This window comes from Athene cunicularia, assembly GCF_003259725.1.
Source record: "Athene cunicularia isolate RWA chromosome 6 unlocalized genomic scaffold, athCun1 chr6_part2, whole genome shotgun sequence".
Lineage (NCBI taxonomy): Eukaryota > Metazoa > Chordata > Aves > Strigiformes > Strigidae > Athene > Athene cunicularia.
Window position 1 is genome coordinate 5,624,412 of NW_020799106.1, and position 17,263 is coordinate 5,641,674.

Below are 17,263 nucleotides of genomic sequence, written 5' to 3' on the forward strand. Positions count from 1 at the left end.
AGACTTAAAACTATTTTTTTTACAAAGAAAACTTCTAAAAACTCATTAAAGAGTTTGCTCTATAAACACATTTTTCTTAAATACATCAGTTGTGAGTCCACAGAAAACAAACAACCCAAAATGCCTTTTGAAAGGAGCTGAAGACCTTTTACAAGCATCTGGAAAATCAGACCTGCATGATGTCAGGCTGCTTAGTCATCTTCTTCAGCAGAGATGCAGCTGTAGAGCTTCCCAAGTGATACCAGGTTAAGTTGGGGGGGAAAAGCACATTGGTGTAAGTGCAGAGAAGGTTACCACAGCTGTTCCTCAGCTTCCCCTCAAAAAAAAAAAAAAAAAGGAGAAAAAAAAAAAAAACCAAACAAGCAGCCAATTAGTTATGATGGAGCAGTTTTACTGTGCACAAGAGCAGGGCTCTGGGGGTGGGCAGAGGTAGAGGGCCATGTGGGTTTACATTTTCCTGAGGGCCCAAGAGATGAGAGGTCTTTCATTACCTACCAGGAACAGCTCACTTAAGGCAGCAACGAAGTGACTGGGACAAACTGCAAACTATGCTCAGCGCTGTCTGCAGTGACAGAAACTGCTGTTTACAAGTTAGCATCACTAAATACTCAAGGAAACATCAGCAGCAGTGAGAGCGGAGTGACACAACCAAGTTGTTTATTAAAATAAAAATTCAACGGCGTCGTGAGTTGTAGAAATGGCACGAATGTGTCCTCTTGCACTAATGTGCTTCAACAATGAAAAATACAATCTACCTCATTTTTTTAGTGCTTCACTGAATTATTTATTATTTTTTTAAATAAAATTGCCTTCAATTGTCCATCGTACTTTGCTTCGTAATGTGGTAATGGGGAGAGGACAAGGCAAGCTAACGCGATAATCTGAGCTGCTGAGGTCAGAAAGCCTTGCAAAGCCCCAGCTAAGAGCAGAGTTTTCAAGGGACGTGCTGATACGGTATGGACGTCGTGCCAACACAGAGGCAAGCAACAACAGAGTGAAAAAAACACATTCTGAAAACTGGGGCTAGCAGGGATGAGCAGATTGCAGGATGAACCGAGTAGCAATTTTTGAATAAAACTTACTGAGCGGCACATCGTCCTTCAGCATTATTAATAGTGGCATGGAAGTGGTGGTTCCCTGCTTCACCGACCTGCCGAGGGGGGGTAACGGGCTAATACACTGGGCTGTTCACATCTTCAGTGTATTACACTGTTTCTGCCTCCTTAGCCAGGAATACACTTCACCTCGTTATGTTTTCACTGGGGTTTGAAATTTAGCCAAGAAAAGGAAGTCCGGATATAATTAACTCATCATTCTTTTGGCTCTTCTCAAAAACCAGCAGTGAGTTTTGATTTTCTTGTGCATTTAGGGGGTTGTTTTCTTCCTAATAAATTTCTGTGTAGTAGGAATAGTATTGGAAGTTGAGATCAAACTGGCTATTGAGTATGGCCAGGATAACAGAGCAGTGACTAGCACTGCAGAAAGGAGCATTAAATTAAGCAATAAAGTGTGATTTAGTGATACTAATGCTAGAAGAACTCTCATTTAAACCCGACTGAGTACACTTAATGTGCTGGAAGGCTGGCATTTCTATAAGCAAACCTGGCAGGGCTTTTGTTCTGGGTGTTCACTACTGTTGGAGACCAATCGGGAGACACATTTAAAAGAAAATAATAATCCCACAACACAAAAAGACGTCTTCTCAGTGGTGTCCATGCTTTTTATTAATAACGTGATAACAAGATACCAGTTACAAACATTTGATGACAAGGTGAGTTATATCAACGGTGTAACCCGGAGACATAAGGATTTATTAAGAGAGTAAGACCTCCCCAAAACAAGGTGATGACAACTTACCTGGGGGGGGGGGGGGGGTAGTCTGAGGAGGTAGGCCAGAACCTGAAATACTACATGGAGACTTTGGCTTTAAGGGGTGACGATAACGTACGCTCTCCTGATCGCCATACCACAGAGGATCTTTACCTCAGCTCTGCTTAGCCTGCCAGCAGACCCACTGGAAGTAGGTTGTATGACCTGACCTATACTACCTCTGCCTGCTCTGCTTGAGTGTCAGCTGCTCCCCCCTCTGTAGCCCTAAAAGGACTAGCGAAGACGTAGACACGTTGTTAAGATCTTGATGCAAACATGCTGGAGGGAATTCGACTTGGAAAGAAGTAATTTTTCTTCCAAACTTCTCCTTTCGTTTCATTTAACAGATAGTAAAGTTAGGGAAGGTGGAATAGTCCACATTGTGCTAAGTAGGTGCTCTGCTGTGCAAAACATGGTAATAAATGACATGGAGAGGCAGCCCATAGTCTGGAGCTGCCTCGTAACGGCAGTCAGTGACACACCGTGATGCTCTGGCAGTTGAGGGAGCCCTTTCACCTTAGCAGATACAAACAAAACAAAGGAGCTCTTTAATTGCCAAGCAAAGACATCTTGAGTAAGAAGACTGGAAAAACTTAAGTGACATGGCAGGGAAGACAGGTTAGATTCTTAAAAAAATCAGTCCAGGCCATGGATTTTGGATTCAAGCAGACAACAGAAAAATTTTCTATCTCTAAGTATCTTACAGAAGCCTAATGGTGATCAGAAACAAACAGCACTTATCTTCATCACATACTTTGAGATATAGTGCAGCCATTTAGCAAGTTGCTCACCAGCACAGTCCTGCATTAAGGACTCTACTGTCATAAGAAAAGTAATTTAAATCACTAGAGTTACCTTGCAAAAATCTCATCATTCCTAAGATGCAAGATATGTTTGTGTGTATTTCACACACAGAGCTCAGAATAATGATTTATTTCGTATTTGTTCTTTTGTGCAGTGATCAGAAAAGATTATTGTTAATATCATCTGATTTATCTGAACTTCCAAATGTAAGTCAAGCAGATTTATTAGGGCTCACAGAAAGTAGCAGGAAGCAGAACACAGATTAATGTTAATGTTTCAAAAGGCCTTTTAAAGAGTTGTTATTATTACTGCTAGGTTGCAGTCAGTGCTTTTTTTATTATTATATTATTACATCCATGTTGTTATAACACTTTTTTGTGTTTCATCAGATATTTTCAGACTTAAATTTCCAAGGCTGGGTCTTGGACGAAGGGAGATCTTTAGATCTTTCACTCTAGATGCAAGCAGGCCAGCTGATCTGATCCCGGTGTCATGGTGCTGATAAGGGATGTGCCCCAATAGCACAATGTTTAGAAAGCTGTACGTAATAGAATAGATGCAGTTTAGTGTCAGCCACATTCATCCCTGGTGAAGGAACGCCTAAGTCGAGTGACTTGGGACAGGCTGGAGAGTTGCATCCACCTTTCCACCCACAGCACAGGCCCCCGAACTATCACTCAACGTGCTCTGCTGAAAACCTGCCAGTATAAAGACATGATAGTTTGTCACTGGAAAAGAATGTTTGTTCTTGTTTTTTCAACCGTGTGCTTCTAATTAATCCAACAGCATTTTCAAATAATTTAAACAAGTGTTATCTTACAGGTTTAGGGAAAAGCAAAACATTAACGTATATAATTATTAAGTGGGGAAAAGATGAAAAATCATCAGAAATTCAAGATAGGAACACGACAAGTTGCAGAATATTAGACTATTTCTCTGCCTCTAAATTCACTCATGACTTGAACAGGATGGATTCTCTTCTTTGCAGAACCTTTTCTGACAGCTGCATAGATTTCTTCTGGCTTCTCTCTTTTAATTAGGGGCTTCTTCTCTGGAGCCTTCATCCTCCACATCACAACAGGATGTCGTGGGCCAGTAGGACTCTGAATCTTGATAATCTTTGTGGATGCAATATAGGACATCTTCACTGTCTGCACCACAGCATTCATTAAATTTTTGGCAGCCTGAATTAGTGAAGTGACGCTATCCAACTGTAATAAGAAACAGAAACATTAGCCTAGGAAGCCAGTCTGCCTTTAATCACAATATGCTCAGGAATAAAAAGTAGGCTACCATACTAAACCCTGATTTCTTTGTTTTCCCTTGGTGTGTTTGATCATTATATTCATGTTCCACTGCTCAGACTTAAACTGATATACAGAAATTTATGCTGGTGGAATAGAAATGCTTATGTTGATAATGTTTGTTGTTATCTTTTTTTTTTTTTTTTTAACATGAATTCATGATGCTTGTCTGCAGGGTCTCATTGCAATTAGTACTGCTGGATAATGAAACCAACTCAAAAAGGAGTTAGGAAAATGTGACCTGTTACTTCCTTTGTACCAGCACCAGGCAAAGACTTCAGCTGCTCCTGTCACGTTTTCATGCTCCTGAGCGATGATGCTGGGATACTGGGAGGTGGCTGGCTTTGTCAGAGCTGCTGAACCTTGTCTCAGCAGCCAAGATTTTAAAGGGTAATTAAAAGTGGGATAGCACACAAATTACAGTGACTGCGTGGCCTCTCAAACTGTCTAAGGAGCGCCAACCATAGAGGCAGAACGTGGAACAAGCTAATCCTTATCACCTACTACCATCTTCAACAGCACACGACATAGGCATACAAGCCTTGCAGTGGCATTTGCAAAGGCATTTTCCGTTCCTTACTCATGGAAACAGGAAATAGTGCGTTTAATTCCAACTGAAAATTTACTAACTGGAACAAAACCAACAGCTTTAGTGAGCAAGTTGGCTGTGCCACACGGCTCTCTAGTGTAACCCAAGCACCGATGGCACGGCTCCCATGGCCAGCCAAGGGCTGCACAGCACCTACGGGCTGAAAGCAGAACGTGCTGGGAGCACTGTGCTGTCTCAGCCACCTCCTCAGCCCCGGTGACTTTGTAGCCTAGCTGGAGGCGCTGTGCAAATGGCAAATATGATCCTGTGATGTGTGGTTGAGTAGTGGCATTTTATTCTGTGCTAACCGCCCCCTCCTAGTGAATCTTAATCTCAAACTCTAGGTACAGATCCGGTCCAACGTGCTTCAGGAGGTTCCAAGCAGGCTGTAGGCAGAGTTACTACTCTGATGGGGAGAGCTATGATCTTGGAAGAACAAGCACAAGTATTTGCCAAAAGGCAAACATTGGCAAAAAATCCCAATGCCTGTGATTGGCCATCAGTATTACTTCAGCCCTTGAAAATGAGAAAACAAATAAAAACCTTGTTCTTGTTTCTGTTCTCAAAACACAGACTGATAAGGCTTGGGTTCATCCTTTCAGAAGTAACTGGAAAAACAAGCACATAAAAGGGGAGGAACTGATAGTGCGTGTGTGTGTGAGTGAATATGTGTGTATGGGGGTGTCCTTCCACGTCTCGTGGTCTTAAAATCCAAGAGCAGAGAGCTGCTGTGCGTACATTTGCTGGAGCTGTGTTTGACATCAGGCATTGTATGTCACCCGGGGCACTTCAGAAAGTATCACTGCACATCCAGTGCACTCAAACAGGAAAAAATTATACCATTTTCAGTGACATCTTTATGATTTTATTTTTGGTCATATGGGAAAATTTTTTTTTGACAGGGTCAGCTAACAGCGGAATGATGCTGTATTTCATTTTGAGCACAATGCTTTTTGTACCATTAAATTTCTTTTAGATTTATCTGCTTGAGATAAAGGTTGTCTTCCCACTTCAACTTAAGCTACCTTTGCTGTTGTCATAGTGCACTGAAGAACTGTTAGGGACAAATATAGGGCATAAATCGTCTCAGTGACCTAAATGAGTAGCTTTTTATCCTGAAAAAAGTCACTACACTCCTATTTAATTACAAGGCTCACAACTCCAATTTGGAAAGGAATCTCGAGTCTGAATACCTTTAGGAAAGCCCTCATTTACATATTTATTATTTATTTTATTAGCAGTATTTTATACTGAGAGTTATTATTTAGAAATAATTTTAATGAAAAATATTATTTACATTAATTATTTTTACCTGGGCCACCTGCTATTTTATGGTATCCTCCCCAGAGCAGTGGAGTGTTAAAAGCCAAATTTACATCAGTGTGCCAGGATGAGAACAGTATTGGGTTTAGGACAACATATACATTTAAAATGCGAGATGGTCTACTTGCTAGAAGTCAACTTTGTAGAGCATATGTGTGTGCATGCACGTGTGTGTGCACACAGAGAATGTCAGCGTGTGAGAACACACAGTACATACACCAAGCCCATTGTTCAGGAGTACTTCTCACTTGCATGCGTGCGAACACTGAGGAAGCCCACTATGGTTTGGATGTAAAAATAGTAGGATTACGCTATACGACTGGAAAGCCTCCATTTCAACTTCTAAACATCCTCTTAGCTGAAACATTTGTCACCTGTAAAAGCAATGAAGTCAGTTCTCCAAACAAAGACCATCGGTTTCCGTGGGAGAACAATCTTGCACTTTGTCATCCAGCCTAACCGCATCGACCTTTGCAATACACAGATTTGCAAACTGAGCTGCTAGGAAAGGTTCAAGGTCTCCTCCCCTTTGCCGGGTCAGATGAATTGACCAGGGGAGAGGCGTGTGTTACCATCTGGCTGCATGTCGATTAACACTTTATACACACACACACACACACACAAATGCAAATAAGGCAATAAAAAATGTGGCCAAGGGGCTGGATTTTTAGTTGTATTTCGGAAACACCTCTGACCTGGCAGAAAAACCTTGCAGTTGATACCATGTTTACTGCTTCTCTCTGGAAGCGCCAAAAAAAATTTACTAATCCCCTCCCCACAATCCGAAAGTTGAAATAGAAGCCTGAGGGAATGCACACGTATGTATGATGGCAAACTGAAATTATCTCTGTATGCCAGGAAAAGGCGTAAAATTTACCAGCTGGCCTCTGAAGTTCATTCCTTGCTGCAGCATTTGAGCTTTTTTAGAAAAGGATTTCCAGTTTATAATCATCATGTAATCTTTGCACGGTAGCATTTGAACATAACATGGTAGGTGTACGTGGGGCCTGCGATTTATAAACTTGAGGAAAGCAGGCTGCCTTGCCGCTCTACCAGATTTACCCGGACAGCAGAGGTTTTGTGATACGATTTAACATGACGTTTAAAGCGCACGGTGACCTCCAAGCCTAAAGCTTATTTCAAATGCCGCTTTTAAACCAAAGATTTTTCTAAACTTCCCGGCTGTCAGTAAGGCATTCTGCTCAGAGGACTCGGTATGTCTTCAGCCTCCAGCATATCACTTTTTCTAGAAGCTGACTAGTGTTGTAGCATTAGCTCACTGGCAGATGAACAGACATGCTGTCTGAATTTCAAACTGCTGAATTCTCACTGTCACAATATATATTATTTAGTTAGAAGAAATGAGAAGGAGAGCGAGAGGCAAAGTTTCATACAAACTTTTTTCTTTCATGCTTACTGGAGGATTAATTAGAGACACACACTTGCACACAGACACAATTTTAATTATCTGTTGTTTTCTAGAACAGCTGACAACGCCATGATCCTGACAGAGTCTTAAGAGCTTTGAATAATAATTATTTTTTTTTTCCCCCCTCCAGTGGTCAATATTGGTGGCATCATACACACTCACTTTTCTAGCATTGGCTGTATAGGAACACCACTAGGAAGCTGCTGTGTGCAAGAGGGGGCAAAAGAAAAGATCATTTTGGTTCTGTGGCAGAAGGCGCATGGGCTTAAGGGGCGGGTTTTGTCCTGACGTTTTTCAGTGACTGTAATCCTTCCACTTTTTCAAAAGCCACGCTAGGAGGCGGCAGGCTGGGCAGCAAGATGGGCTAGTGTTCTTAAACTATAATCATAAGTATATGCTATAAAGAAATAATAAATAAATGTCATGGGTCTCTATATTTGATGAGGTTGTAATTACAAACCAGTATGTGGCATGCTAGCCTCACAGTTTCACAGGGGCTCTGGGGAGTGGGCACCTATCAACTCCAGGATTTTAAATGCTAAAAATCTGAAGACTGGATTACAAAACCAACTGCACACCTGTACTGAAGTGGCTGAATTCCACTGCCCCCTTGCCATGCCACAGGTACGGAACCTCTGCCATATTATTTCAGTTCTACAAAAGATGCCCTGAGATACAAACAGGCTTGAAGAAACAGCTACCTAAAACAAAAAAAAAAAAAAAAAAAAAAAAAAAAGAGGTGGTGTCTGTCAGGACAGGCAGCAATTGCCTTTAATTTCACTTTGCTCTTGGCATCTCTGCATAGGCAATGAAATATAGGGAGACTTACTTAATGCTGATCTTTAGACTATCCATGTTACTGCCGTGTCTTAGTGTCCACGTTCTCCCTGAGTTTTCTTACACTACTCTTATGTCTGACCAGAAAATGTGGATATGCGGGGGAAGTTATTTCTTAATTGCATTCAAAATTTTGGAGAAGCTTTTAGAAGGTGTCCTTGGACTACAGATGGTAAGAATCAGGCCATACATGTTATGTTTTTTTGGGTTTTTTGTCTCTAGTGAGCAGCTGGCTTATACTTCAATGCCAGTAGCATTACAGAGTTTGGTGTAAATCTATTGTTCTTCTATAAATCTAATGTACTCAAGGACAGTCTTCACTTGGATGCTTTTACCTCCGATAATCAGTAAGCTCTTCAAGGTCTCGTAACGTATCTAGGAAAACTGATGAAATGAAACTTGGCATAAATGAAAGATTGATAAAGTACTCATTGATCAGTTAAGTTCGTTTCATTTAGAAAGATGTAGCTGCAAACTCTTCAATGTGTAGCGAATGGTACATAAAGATTCGCTAGCAAAACAAATGAACCGACCCCAAACCAAAAGCTGTTTTATTTTTGCGTGACTCCCAGTTTTTCACTTTCCACACTTTTCCATGGAGACAGCAGCTCCATCCTCCACACTTCACAGGTCTGACCGTGTCAGGCAAGACATTAATTCATTAAAGGATTTAGGAACAGCATCCCTTGCCATATCTTTTCCTCATTTAAATACGTCATTTGTCCTGTGAGTGTTAGTACTCTGCAAAAGGAATAGAGAATGATTCTATAACCACTGTAATTTACCTTTGTGATTAAACAGAGACGATGGATACAGACCTGAAGATAGCACTTTTTAAAAGAAGAACCAGTCACCCAAACCCCACTGCCACCAAGAACCAGACTGGCAGCACTCATGCTGAAATCTCATCTCAGCATTCCTCTTCTGTCATGAGTCCTGGGTGCAAGTAAGCAAACTCTCCATTGAATAACCAAGTGGAACAAAAGGGAGTTCAGGAAAAACTGCGTTTTGAAACTTTATTTTCAATTTCTTTACACGCATTCTATTTTTTACAGTTACGTAAAATAATTTCATGTCTTGGCAGTAGTCGCTGTACATTACTATAGGAAGTTTAACAATATAATAACTGATATGGTCAGTTATTTTTATTTAATGTTCAGAATGATTAAGAGAATCATGACTTAGAATTTAAAGAAACTTTGTCAAAGTACTTTCTGTTCAGTGTACTAAGAAACTTGTGTTCAGTGTACTTGTTCAGTGTACTGAGAGCCTTGTCATGTGTCAGTACGAGCTGTTGCTGTCGCAGTTAAACAAATATAGAATTTCCTTATTCTTACAGAATGTCAATCAGTCAGTCTCCTGCTCACGTTCTTTGCATAGATTTGCAGACACTGTCTCTTTGACATAAAGAAGTGGAAGACAATTGTCCTCTGGAATAAAGCTGTAAGAGACTATGCAGAACAATACTCACAAAATGTTTCTCGATATGTAATGTGCCAGTCTGCTGGAACCTCAGGGGTGGTACTCAGCTGCTCTGATGTGAGCATTTTTTTTTTGCAGGGAACTGGTTTTAGTTTGGGTGTGGATTTATCAATTGGCTGTTTGCAGTCTTCCAAGTCCTATTTACAGTTCAACCAGACTTTCATCTGTCATACAGGTGAAAACTAAGAATTGCATATCAAATACACAGTTCTTTAATCAGTGTTTGAAGTCTGAACTCAGAATTCTTTTGGAAACAAGGTCAGTTATTAAAAATTTATCTTAATTGAACCACTAGCTTTAAATACATTCCTAGGAGCAAATTTTCTTTCTTTCTTACTGAGAGATTAAGACAGAATTTTTATTTCTTTGACAACTATTTATGAAAACGACATGAATTCTCTATTTCTATGAAGACTAGTGAGCTTCTGAGTAGTGATGCATTTAAGGTGTAAGGAGTATTTATTACATCATGCTTTTTCTTTTCTTCCCACTTTTTTACTATGTATAACAATTTGCTGTTGTGAATTATTTTATGGTTCCTTCACTAAGGGTGCTATATAAAATAAAGCAATTGAATCCCGTAAGATTAAGAGTAGCAGAACACTCCAAACAGGTAAATTATTAAGAGTGAAATCCTGACTGTTGAAGACACTGAAGATTTCCTGGGCCAGGATTTTAACACTAATTACTTGCCTTGTTTTCTGAGGCGAGGATGTTTACATTTCCACAGTTTTTCCTCCACCCAGAACAGCGATAATTTAATTTTAATGAAAATGGAGATCTTAGTGTAAGAGTGACATCAGAAGATGATGTTCAAGAAAGCACAGGAAAAAGTTCAAGAACTGGAAGCACTTCAGTAACTACCATGTTTCTTCATATAACTGCCAGATGATAGATAAAACCTGTCATGGATTCAATCCTAGTACATGTTACATATAAAATAAGCCAAAGGGAGACTTGCCATTGTGATTCTTTTTTTTTTTTTTTTTTTTTTCCCCCCACTACCGGAATCTGTTCCCTCAGCGTTTTGCTTTGCCATGCTCTCCCTTTGGGATGAGAGATTTCATCCTGATGTGTGGAACTGGCTTCGGGAAATCTGCCTCACCATTTGGGTGGGTAATCTGGAGGTGTTTATATTCAATAAGCTGAGTTTTCCTAAAAATGTGTCTATTTTTGGGGTTATCTCTCTTCATCTGGCTGTCTAGTAATTACAAGATACACCTCAAGGGTATTTGGGGTTTGTTCTGCATTTTACCCATTTTTCAGGTGGGGAAATTGAATCTAATGAAAATCTCCTTGAGGCTATGTAGGATTCAAAGAACTGAAATTGAGTCCTATAATTAGACCAGGCCCTGTGTCCAAGTTAAATGATAAACAACTTACATAAGTACTGTAAAATTGTTTCCCTTTAAACATCATAATGGAACATATGCTTAGACAGGCGGTTAGCTCAGTCCCTCTCAAGTACTGCTGCCTTCACTCGCAAGATTTTAAAAAAAGAAAACTATTTTTTAAAAAAACGTGTCCTTGAGAAAAAGAGAATAATGGTTTAATATATTTCCTTGCTGTTTCCATCAGTTGCTTTAGTTTGTGAAGAAATGGAGCGCTTGCTGCAATAATCTTTTACATGCACTGAGGCTGAGAAGTATAAAATACATCACAGATCTTGCTCATTAGCAAAGTCATTATTATTAGGAAAAGTTAACTGTCTTGTAGTCTACATTACCAGTTATACTTCTTGCTGCTTTAAATTAGTTCTTCTCAGTAGATGCAGTTTAGACAGCAATAGCAACTGAGCTGTCTGTAACAGGAAAGAACATACCCCTTGCTTTGTTTCTGAAGGCCAGGAGTTCTACAGACACACACCTGCCAGCATGGACTAGGCAAAAGTAGTAACTTGTGTAGTACTTTCACATAAAAAAAACCAAACCAAACCAAACCAAACCAAACCAAAAAAAAAAACAAAAAACCAAAAACCAAAAACCCCCACACCAAACCCAGTGAAACATTTCTATCAACTCTCAGTAAAAGAATATGCTAAAATAATATACCAGCTCTTAGGGGTTAATGTTCGCTTTTAGAAAATTAGTAGTTTAGTATTTTCGGAATCAGATACCAATGTAAGAAGTAATTTTATGTATAGTGTAAGCAACTGCACTGCCAAGTTCCCAATGACATGGAGAAATATCAGCCCGGAGAAACAAACCGGCTGAACAAGGAGCAGTAGGTGTGCCTCTGGCACACACAGGCATCGGCGATGTCAGAACAGCAGCTATGGACTTAGAGCGAGGCAAAAGAAAAATGTTGTCATGAAGGCTGCACAGCAGGAAAAGCAGGACAGTGGTACTGAAGTCGGTGGAACAAACTGTCTTCCTATAATAAATCAAGTGGGCTGTTAGAGCAGCCAATATTTCAACATGATTGCCAGCTTGCTGCTTGGCCCTTTGTTCCCATTCTTCAGTCTTACGGGACCTGCAGCTAGGAAGCCATTCTGCCCATCTGGGCTTCTCTTTCCGGAGGAAAAAGCAAACCCAAACAGAAACCCAAGAAGGAACTGAAATGCCCTGCTCCCCATCCCCTCCCCTGCCAAAGGAGCAGCTCTTAAAGAGATCAGCAGAACTCCAGCTCTTGCTGCCTGGCTCCTCTCTAGCAGAAACCGAAAAGCTCCAACTGTAACGAAGGCGTTGAGCAGCTGCCACGGCACTCACGCGTTGGCTGAGGCGCAGCTCTCCCGGGGCATGGCTCTGCAAGGATGGGACCGTGTCAGCCAAAGCTCTGGTGGCAGCTACAGGTACCCTACCTGGTATTGCTCTACATGCTAGTTTACAGCTGTGACTCCGTGTGTTTTTACCTATGGAATGCAGCCTTCAAAGCTGAAACCTCTTCGTAGCAGACTTGTGCTTGCAACTTTTAATTCATCTGGCATGGGAACTCAGTGGTAACTCAGTTAAGAGAACTAGTCATTTAAATCCAGCCTTCAAGCGTGAAGTTAGAAGTATTAAAGCACCTACATTTGGCAGAAAAGCGGACTTATATCACTGTTTAAGTCTGGTTCTTTAGATACCAACAGGAAGTGTCAAAAGATAAATCAAATGAAACATCTGCAGGAAAAATAGAGTGAAACAACCTTCAGTGCACAGGTAGGGCTGGCTAACCCGAGAGATCTTTTCTATGCCATTTATCAAATTCTGTGATACTGTAACTGGGAACTGTCTCTTCCAGATTTCTATTTTCTTTTTAAGGCCAAAAAGCATGATGTCCCATGCCAAATACAATATAAAATGAAATACAAGATGATGACTGTAAATAGCACAAAACAGAATTGCCTGGCCCAAGTCAGAGAGTGTGATGCTCACATATAAAATATGTTAATTTTCTGCCTGGTGCTATAATTCTCTTTATTTAAAGCAATTATTGGGGAAAAAAGTGAGCTGTCAACATGTAAGCCTATCATAGTGCAGTACTTGTAAATACATTATCAGATTATCTACATAAATGAATGCAATTACTATCAATCTGCATACTGCAAATGTTACACCATTATTTTGTGCCTGAAGAGGCACAAATTTATTCTAATTAATAGAAAGAATTGTCCATTTCCTGTTTAATCACACGTAGTGAAGAGTTACTGAGTCCTCACCATTTTTGCTTGTGCAGCTTACAAATTGGCAACGCTCGCTGCATTATTAAAAAAGTTAAGTATTTTATGGGAGCATGAAAGACTAAATACTGATTAAGGAAATTTTAATGAATGAAAAAAACAAAACTGCAGTGAATAAAGAATTAGAAGGTAATAAATAATTCACACATCTCTTCCTCTCTTTTTTCTGTCTATGACCTTTTTATAACCACCATAACTGGAGCTCTGAGCATCACCGAGCCACTGGCTGGAATGAAGGTGCTGGAGCTCAAGGGGAGGGCAGTCAGAAAGGCAGGTGTCCACATAAATGCAGTCAGAGAGTACAAGATTAGATGGCCTGAAGTCAGAAAGCTACTAATTGAGGAGAGTAGTTGGGAGGACTATCAGCTGGATTCGCCCCGAAGCATTCCAACTGCCCCAAGCAAACTGGCTTGTTTAACCTACACTAGTGATACGGCAGGGGTATTAATTTTAGTAAGGAATGTCGCAGGGGAGGTTGTCAGAAGAGTGTTACAGGGAAGAAAAGGACAAGGACACAGGGGACACAGATGAAAACCAGCTGAAGAAGATATTGTGATGTGCACTGACTGACTGTGACCTGTGTTTCCGAATTACAACATACTTCTTCATAGGCATAATGCTCTTTGCTGTCATGGGATAAGTCTTAAAGTGAACTAGGATGGCAGTCAGCAGTTCCTCCTTAGGTACAGTGCTTCTGTAGATGAGAATCCATTTTCCTGTTCACAGAGATACTGGTGCCCTTATCCCCTGGCACTGCTGACCACTGTTGTATGGTAGTGTATAAGGTTAATCTGTAATGCCATTTTATGTCTGTTTTACTTTCTCCTCCATAGCTTCATCCAGAAGATGATACTGGTAAGACAGATGTTGTGATTTAGCTCTATTTCGAGAAGCCAGTTCTTTCTTTTACAGATCTACAAATATGTGATAGAGTAAGTCTACATCCTCTGCTCCTCATCCCTCTATTCTTTCCTTTGACTTGGTCTTTAGGCTTCAACTGAGGATATTTGTACATGAACCATGACTCATCCTGTGAGGAAAAAAATTCCATGAGGCTCATTTAAATCCAAGATCCTTGTGCACAGCTGTTATTGGAGGAAGGGAAGTGTGGGGTAGATATAAATGCCACCTTACATCCATACAACAGCACTTTCATGTGTTGAATTGTGGTCTGCCACCAGCTTTTGCTCAATCAGTTTCGCTTTTTACAGCAAAGTTGACTTGCCAGTGTGGAAGCTGATACTAATATCTGAATGTGGAAATCTGCAATCTCTCACAGGAGAGGAGCTTTCCTCCTCAGCTCTTCAGTTTGCATCACCTATCACAGTCATGAGGGAGAGAGGAGATGACAAAAGGGAACTGTAAGAGCCAACAACAGACGGCTGAGGGGTGACCAAGAATCAGGTAGTTCTATCTTGAGGATACATGTACACGGGTACAGAAGAGAGAAATCATGGGGAAACAGTGAAAGCAAACAACAGAAATATGTTTATTTCCTAACGTCATTTCTAATAGACTTGTTCCTGTAACAGATCTTTACTATCTGCAATCCCCTCTATTGTTTCTTAATCATGCCCTATGTCTTTTTTTCTGAATCTCATTCTTTATTAGCACGAATGGATAAATGAGACAATATCAAGACTGGGAAGAATATAATCCTATTCCAACTACAGTTCTGACTCCTTGGAAAAATAACTTTGCTATTGATTTTATGTGAACAAAATCTGAAGTTTTAGTACTGTTGCATAAACCATAAAGAAAACCTTTTGGTTTATGAGTGAAATTCAGCTGTCTGAGCAGATGCTTCACATAATCAGGGCACAGATGTTCTATCCACATATTTTCTATATTTTTTTCCCTATTATGTTCCCAGATCTATGGTGTGTGTACATGGAGGGCGAGGGCAGGGGGAGAGAGAGAGAACCTCTGTGCTTTCTTACACAGAACTTTGTAACTTTTTCCAAGGCCAGGTAACCTACATGACCAAATTCTTAAGCCCCCACATGGACTTCCAAAGCCAGAATTTGCTCCAGCTTTTAAAAAAAGCAATTCAACAATCAGCCCTTTTGTATCAGTGCTGAATTTCTCTCCCTCTCTGCTTATCACTTTGTCCATTCAACATATTTTTAACTCCCATATTCTCTTAAAATTGAAGTGAGTCAAACACAAATAGTTTATTTACATATAGATTAGGACAAGCCTTATAGGAAAGCCATTTCGGTTAGGTTGCATTTTCATATAATCACAATTTTAATTGAAAAGACACAGATGAACACAGTCCGTCATGAATGCCCTCCCCTTCCCAATAACAGACATTTAGACCAGTGAGACTTTTTTTTATAAACGTTTTTTTGTAACCACTGATACCAACCAGGTATGTCTCCACCGGCTTTAAAAGGGTTTGGTTGAGAGCATAGATCCCTTGGAGCATTAGCTGGCAGTTTTTCTCTCTTTTATAGGCCTAACCATAATACTTATATTTAAAAATAAAAAAATACAACTGCTGTTGGAGCATTTTCCAAGATTGCTTTAACAGAGTATCAACCAGAATTTACAGCATCTCAGTTTGACTCCACAAAACACTTCCAGAATTGTCCAGGACTCTAATCATGTTCTTAATTTCCACTGGCTCCAAGCTAAGTACCTGCTTAGTGTGTTTATTGAACTGGGACTGAGTCAAGCATTTATTTGAATATGTAATTGCTTTCCTGAAGTGGAGCTTCTGGATTCACACATTATATGTCCTCATCCTCCTTCCTTGAAACAGGATTAAGTTCTATGGTCATCCCTCTGGGATTATGAAGTTAAATTTGGGGTTTCATTTTTAGAATTAAAATTTTTGCACCAGGATCGAGTACTTCCCACTGTCTCCTGTTGGACTGCTGTAGTGGACCTCAGGGAGGATTATGGCAGATTCAAGGTTTGACCTATCTATCTGTCTGTCATGATCAGGGGGAGCATGTTAGGAGCACAGAAGTTTGGGTAAAAAGCACTAATACTCTAAGAAAGATGTGAACAGTTTATGTGCAGGTGAGTGGGAGTATGAAGTACTAAAACGAGGCCTCCAAGCACAGAGGGGTACGTGGATTTCTGTTCCGTGGGACCACTGGAGGTAGGTTAAAGACAGCACGGGAGAGTTGAGAGCACTGATAGCAAGAGAACATGCACAAAGGGCACGAAACAATGACATTTGGCTTTATTAACACACACTGCTCATGGAAATGCTTGTAAAAAGAAACAGCTAGGAAGGTAAACGATTAATTTACAATCCAAGTGAAAACAAGTGTTTGCTTGAGAAAGTAAATATTCAATTCAAAATTACTTCTCTGTAGGTTCTAGAGGTTTAAATACGGTTGAAAAAATCCTACAAAAATCAGTGTTTCAAATCTCACGTCAGCAATAGAGGCTGCATTTCTGATTAAACCACATAAAATGTACCAATAGTGTTAGCGATACATATATTCCAGTCTATATGAATGAGAGGTTATCAGAAAGAGAAAAGTATTTAAATTGTAAGAATGTGGGGTGGGAAGCTTTTGCTACCTGTTTTTTTGTACCATTTAGCAGATTTTATGTCTTGAAATCATAATCCCATATGCTACAGGTAATAACACTAATAATCAAGGCATGTGTGAAGATGAAGGCATTCTGTGAATGCCTGTGGTCAGATCTGTGCTGAGAACAAGTGCATAAAAGTTCCATAAAACCACAAAAAATATATTTTCCATGGCTAATGATACTTAGCTGTAATGAAGCTAATGACTGTTATATTAATGCAAAAATCAAAAAATCTACTCAAGAATCAAGTCACCTTGCTCTCAGTTTTCTTTATTTCTGTAGAGATGTACAATGTCAGTCACCATTTCTTTCTGAACTGGAAGTACACCTCTGGGGATTTCTTTTTGTGTACAGACACAACTACCCGCATACCCCATATATGTAAGTAAATGAACCACTGTCTTACA

The 17,263-nt window shown here is 40.1% G+C and overlaps 1 protein-coding gene across 1 annotated transcript in view; it reads right to left on the reverse strand.

Annotated features, from left to right (window-relative positions):
* Positions 1–2,248: 2,248 nt before the first annotated feature.
* The window catches only part of CTNNA3 (catenin alpha 3), a 471,555-nt gene continuing 456,540 nt past the window's right edge, over positions 2,249–17,263 (reverse strand). The window contains exon 18 of the mRNA XM_026851990.1: positions 2,249–3,884. Coding sequence (XP_026707791.1) covers positions 3,597–3,884 — 288 coding nt within the window. The 3' untranslated portion in view covers positions 2,249–3,596. The remainder of the gene's footprint in view (positions 3,885–17,263) is intronic.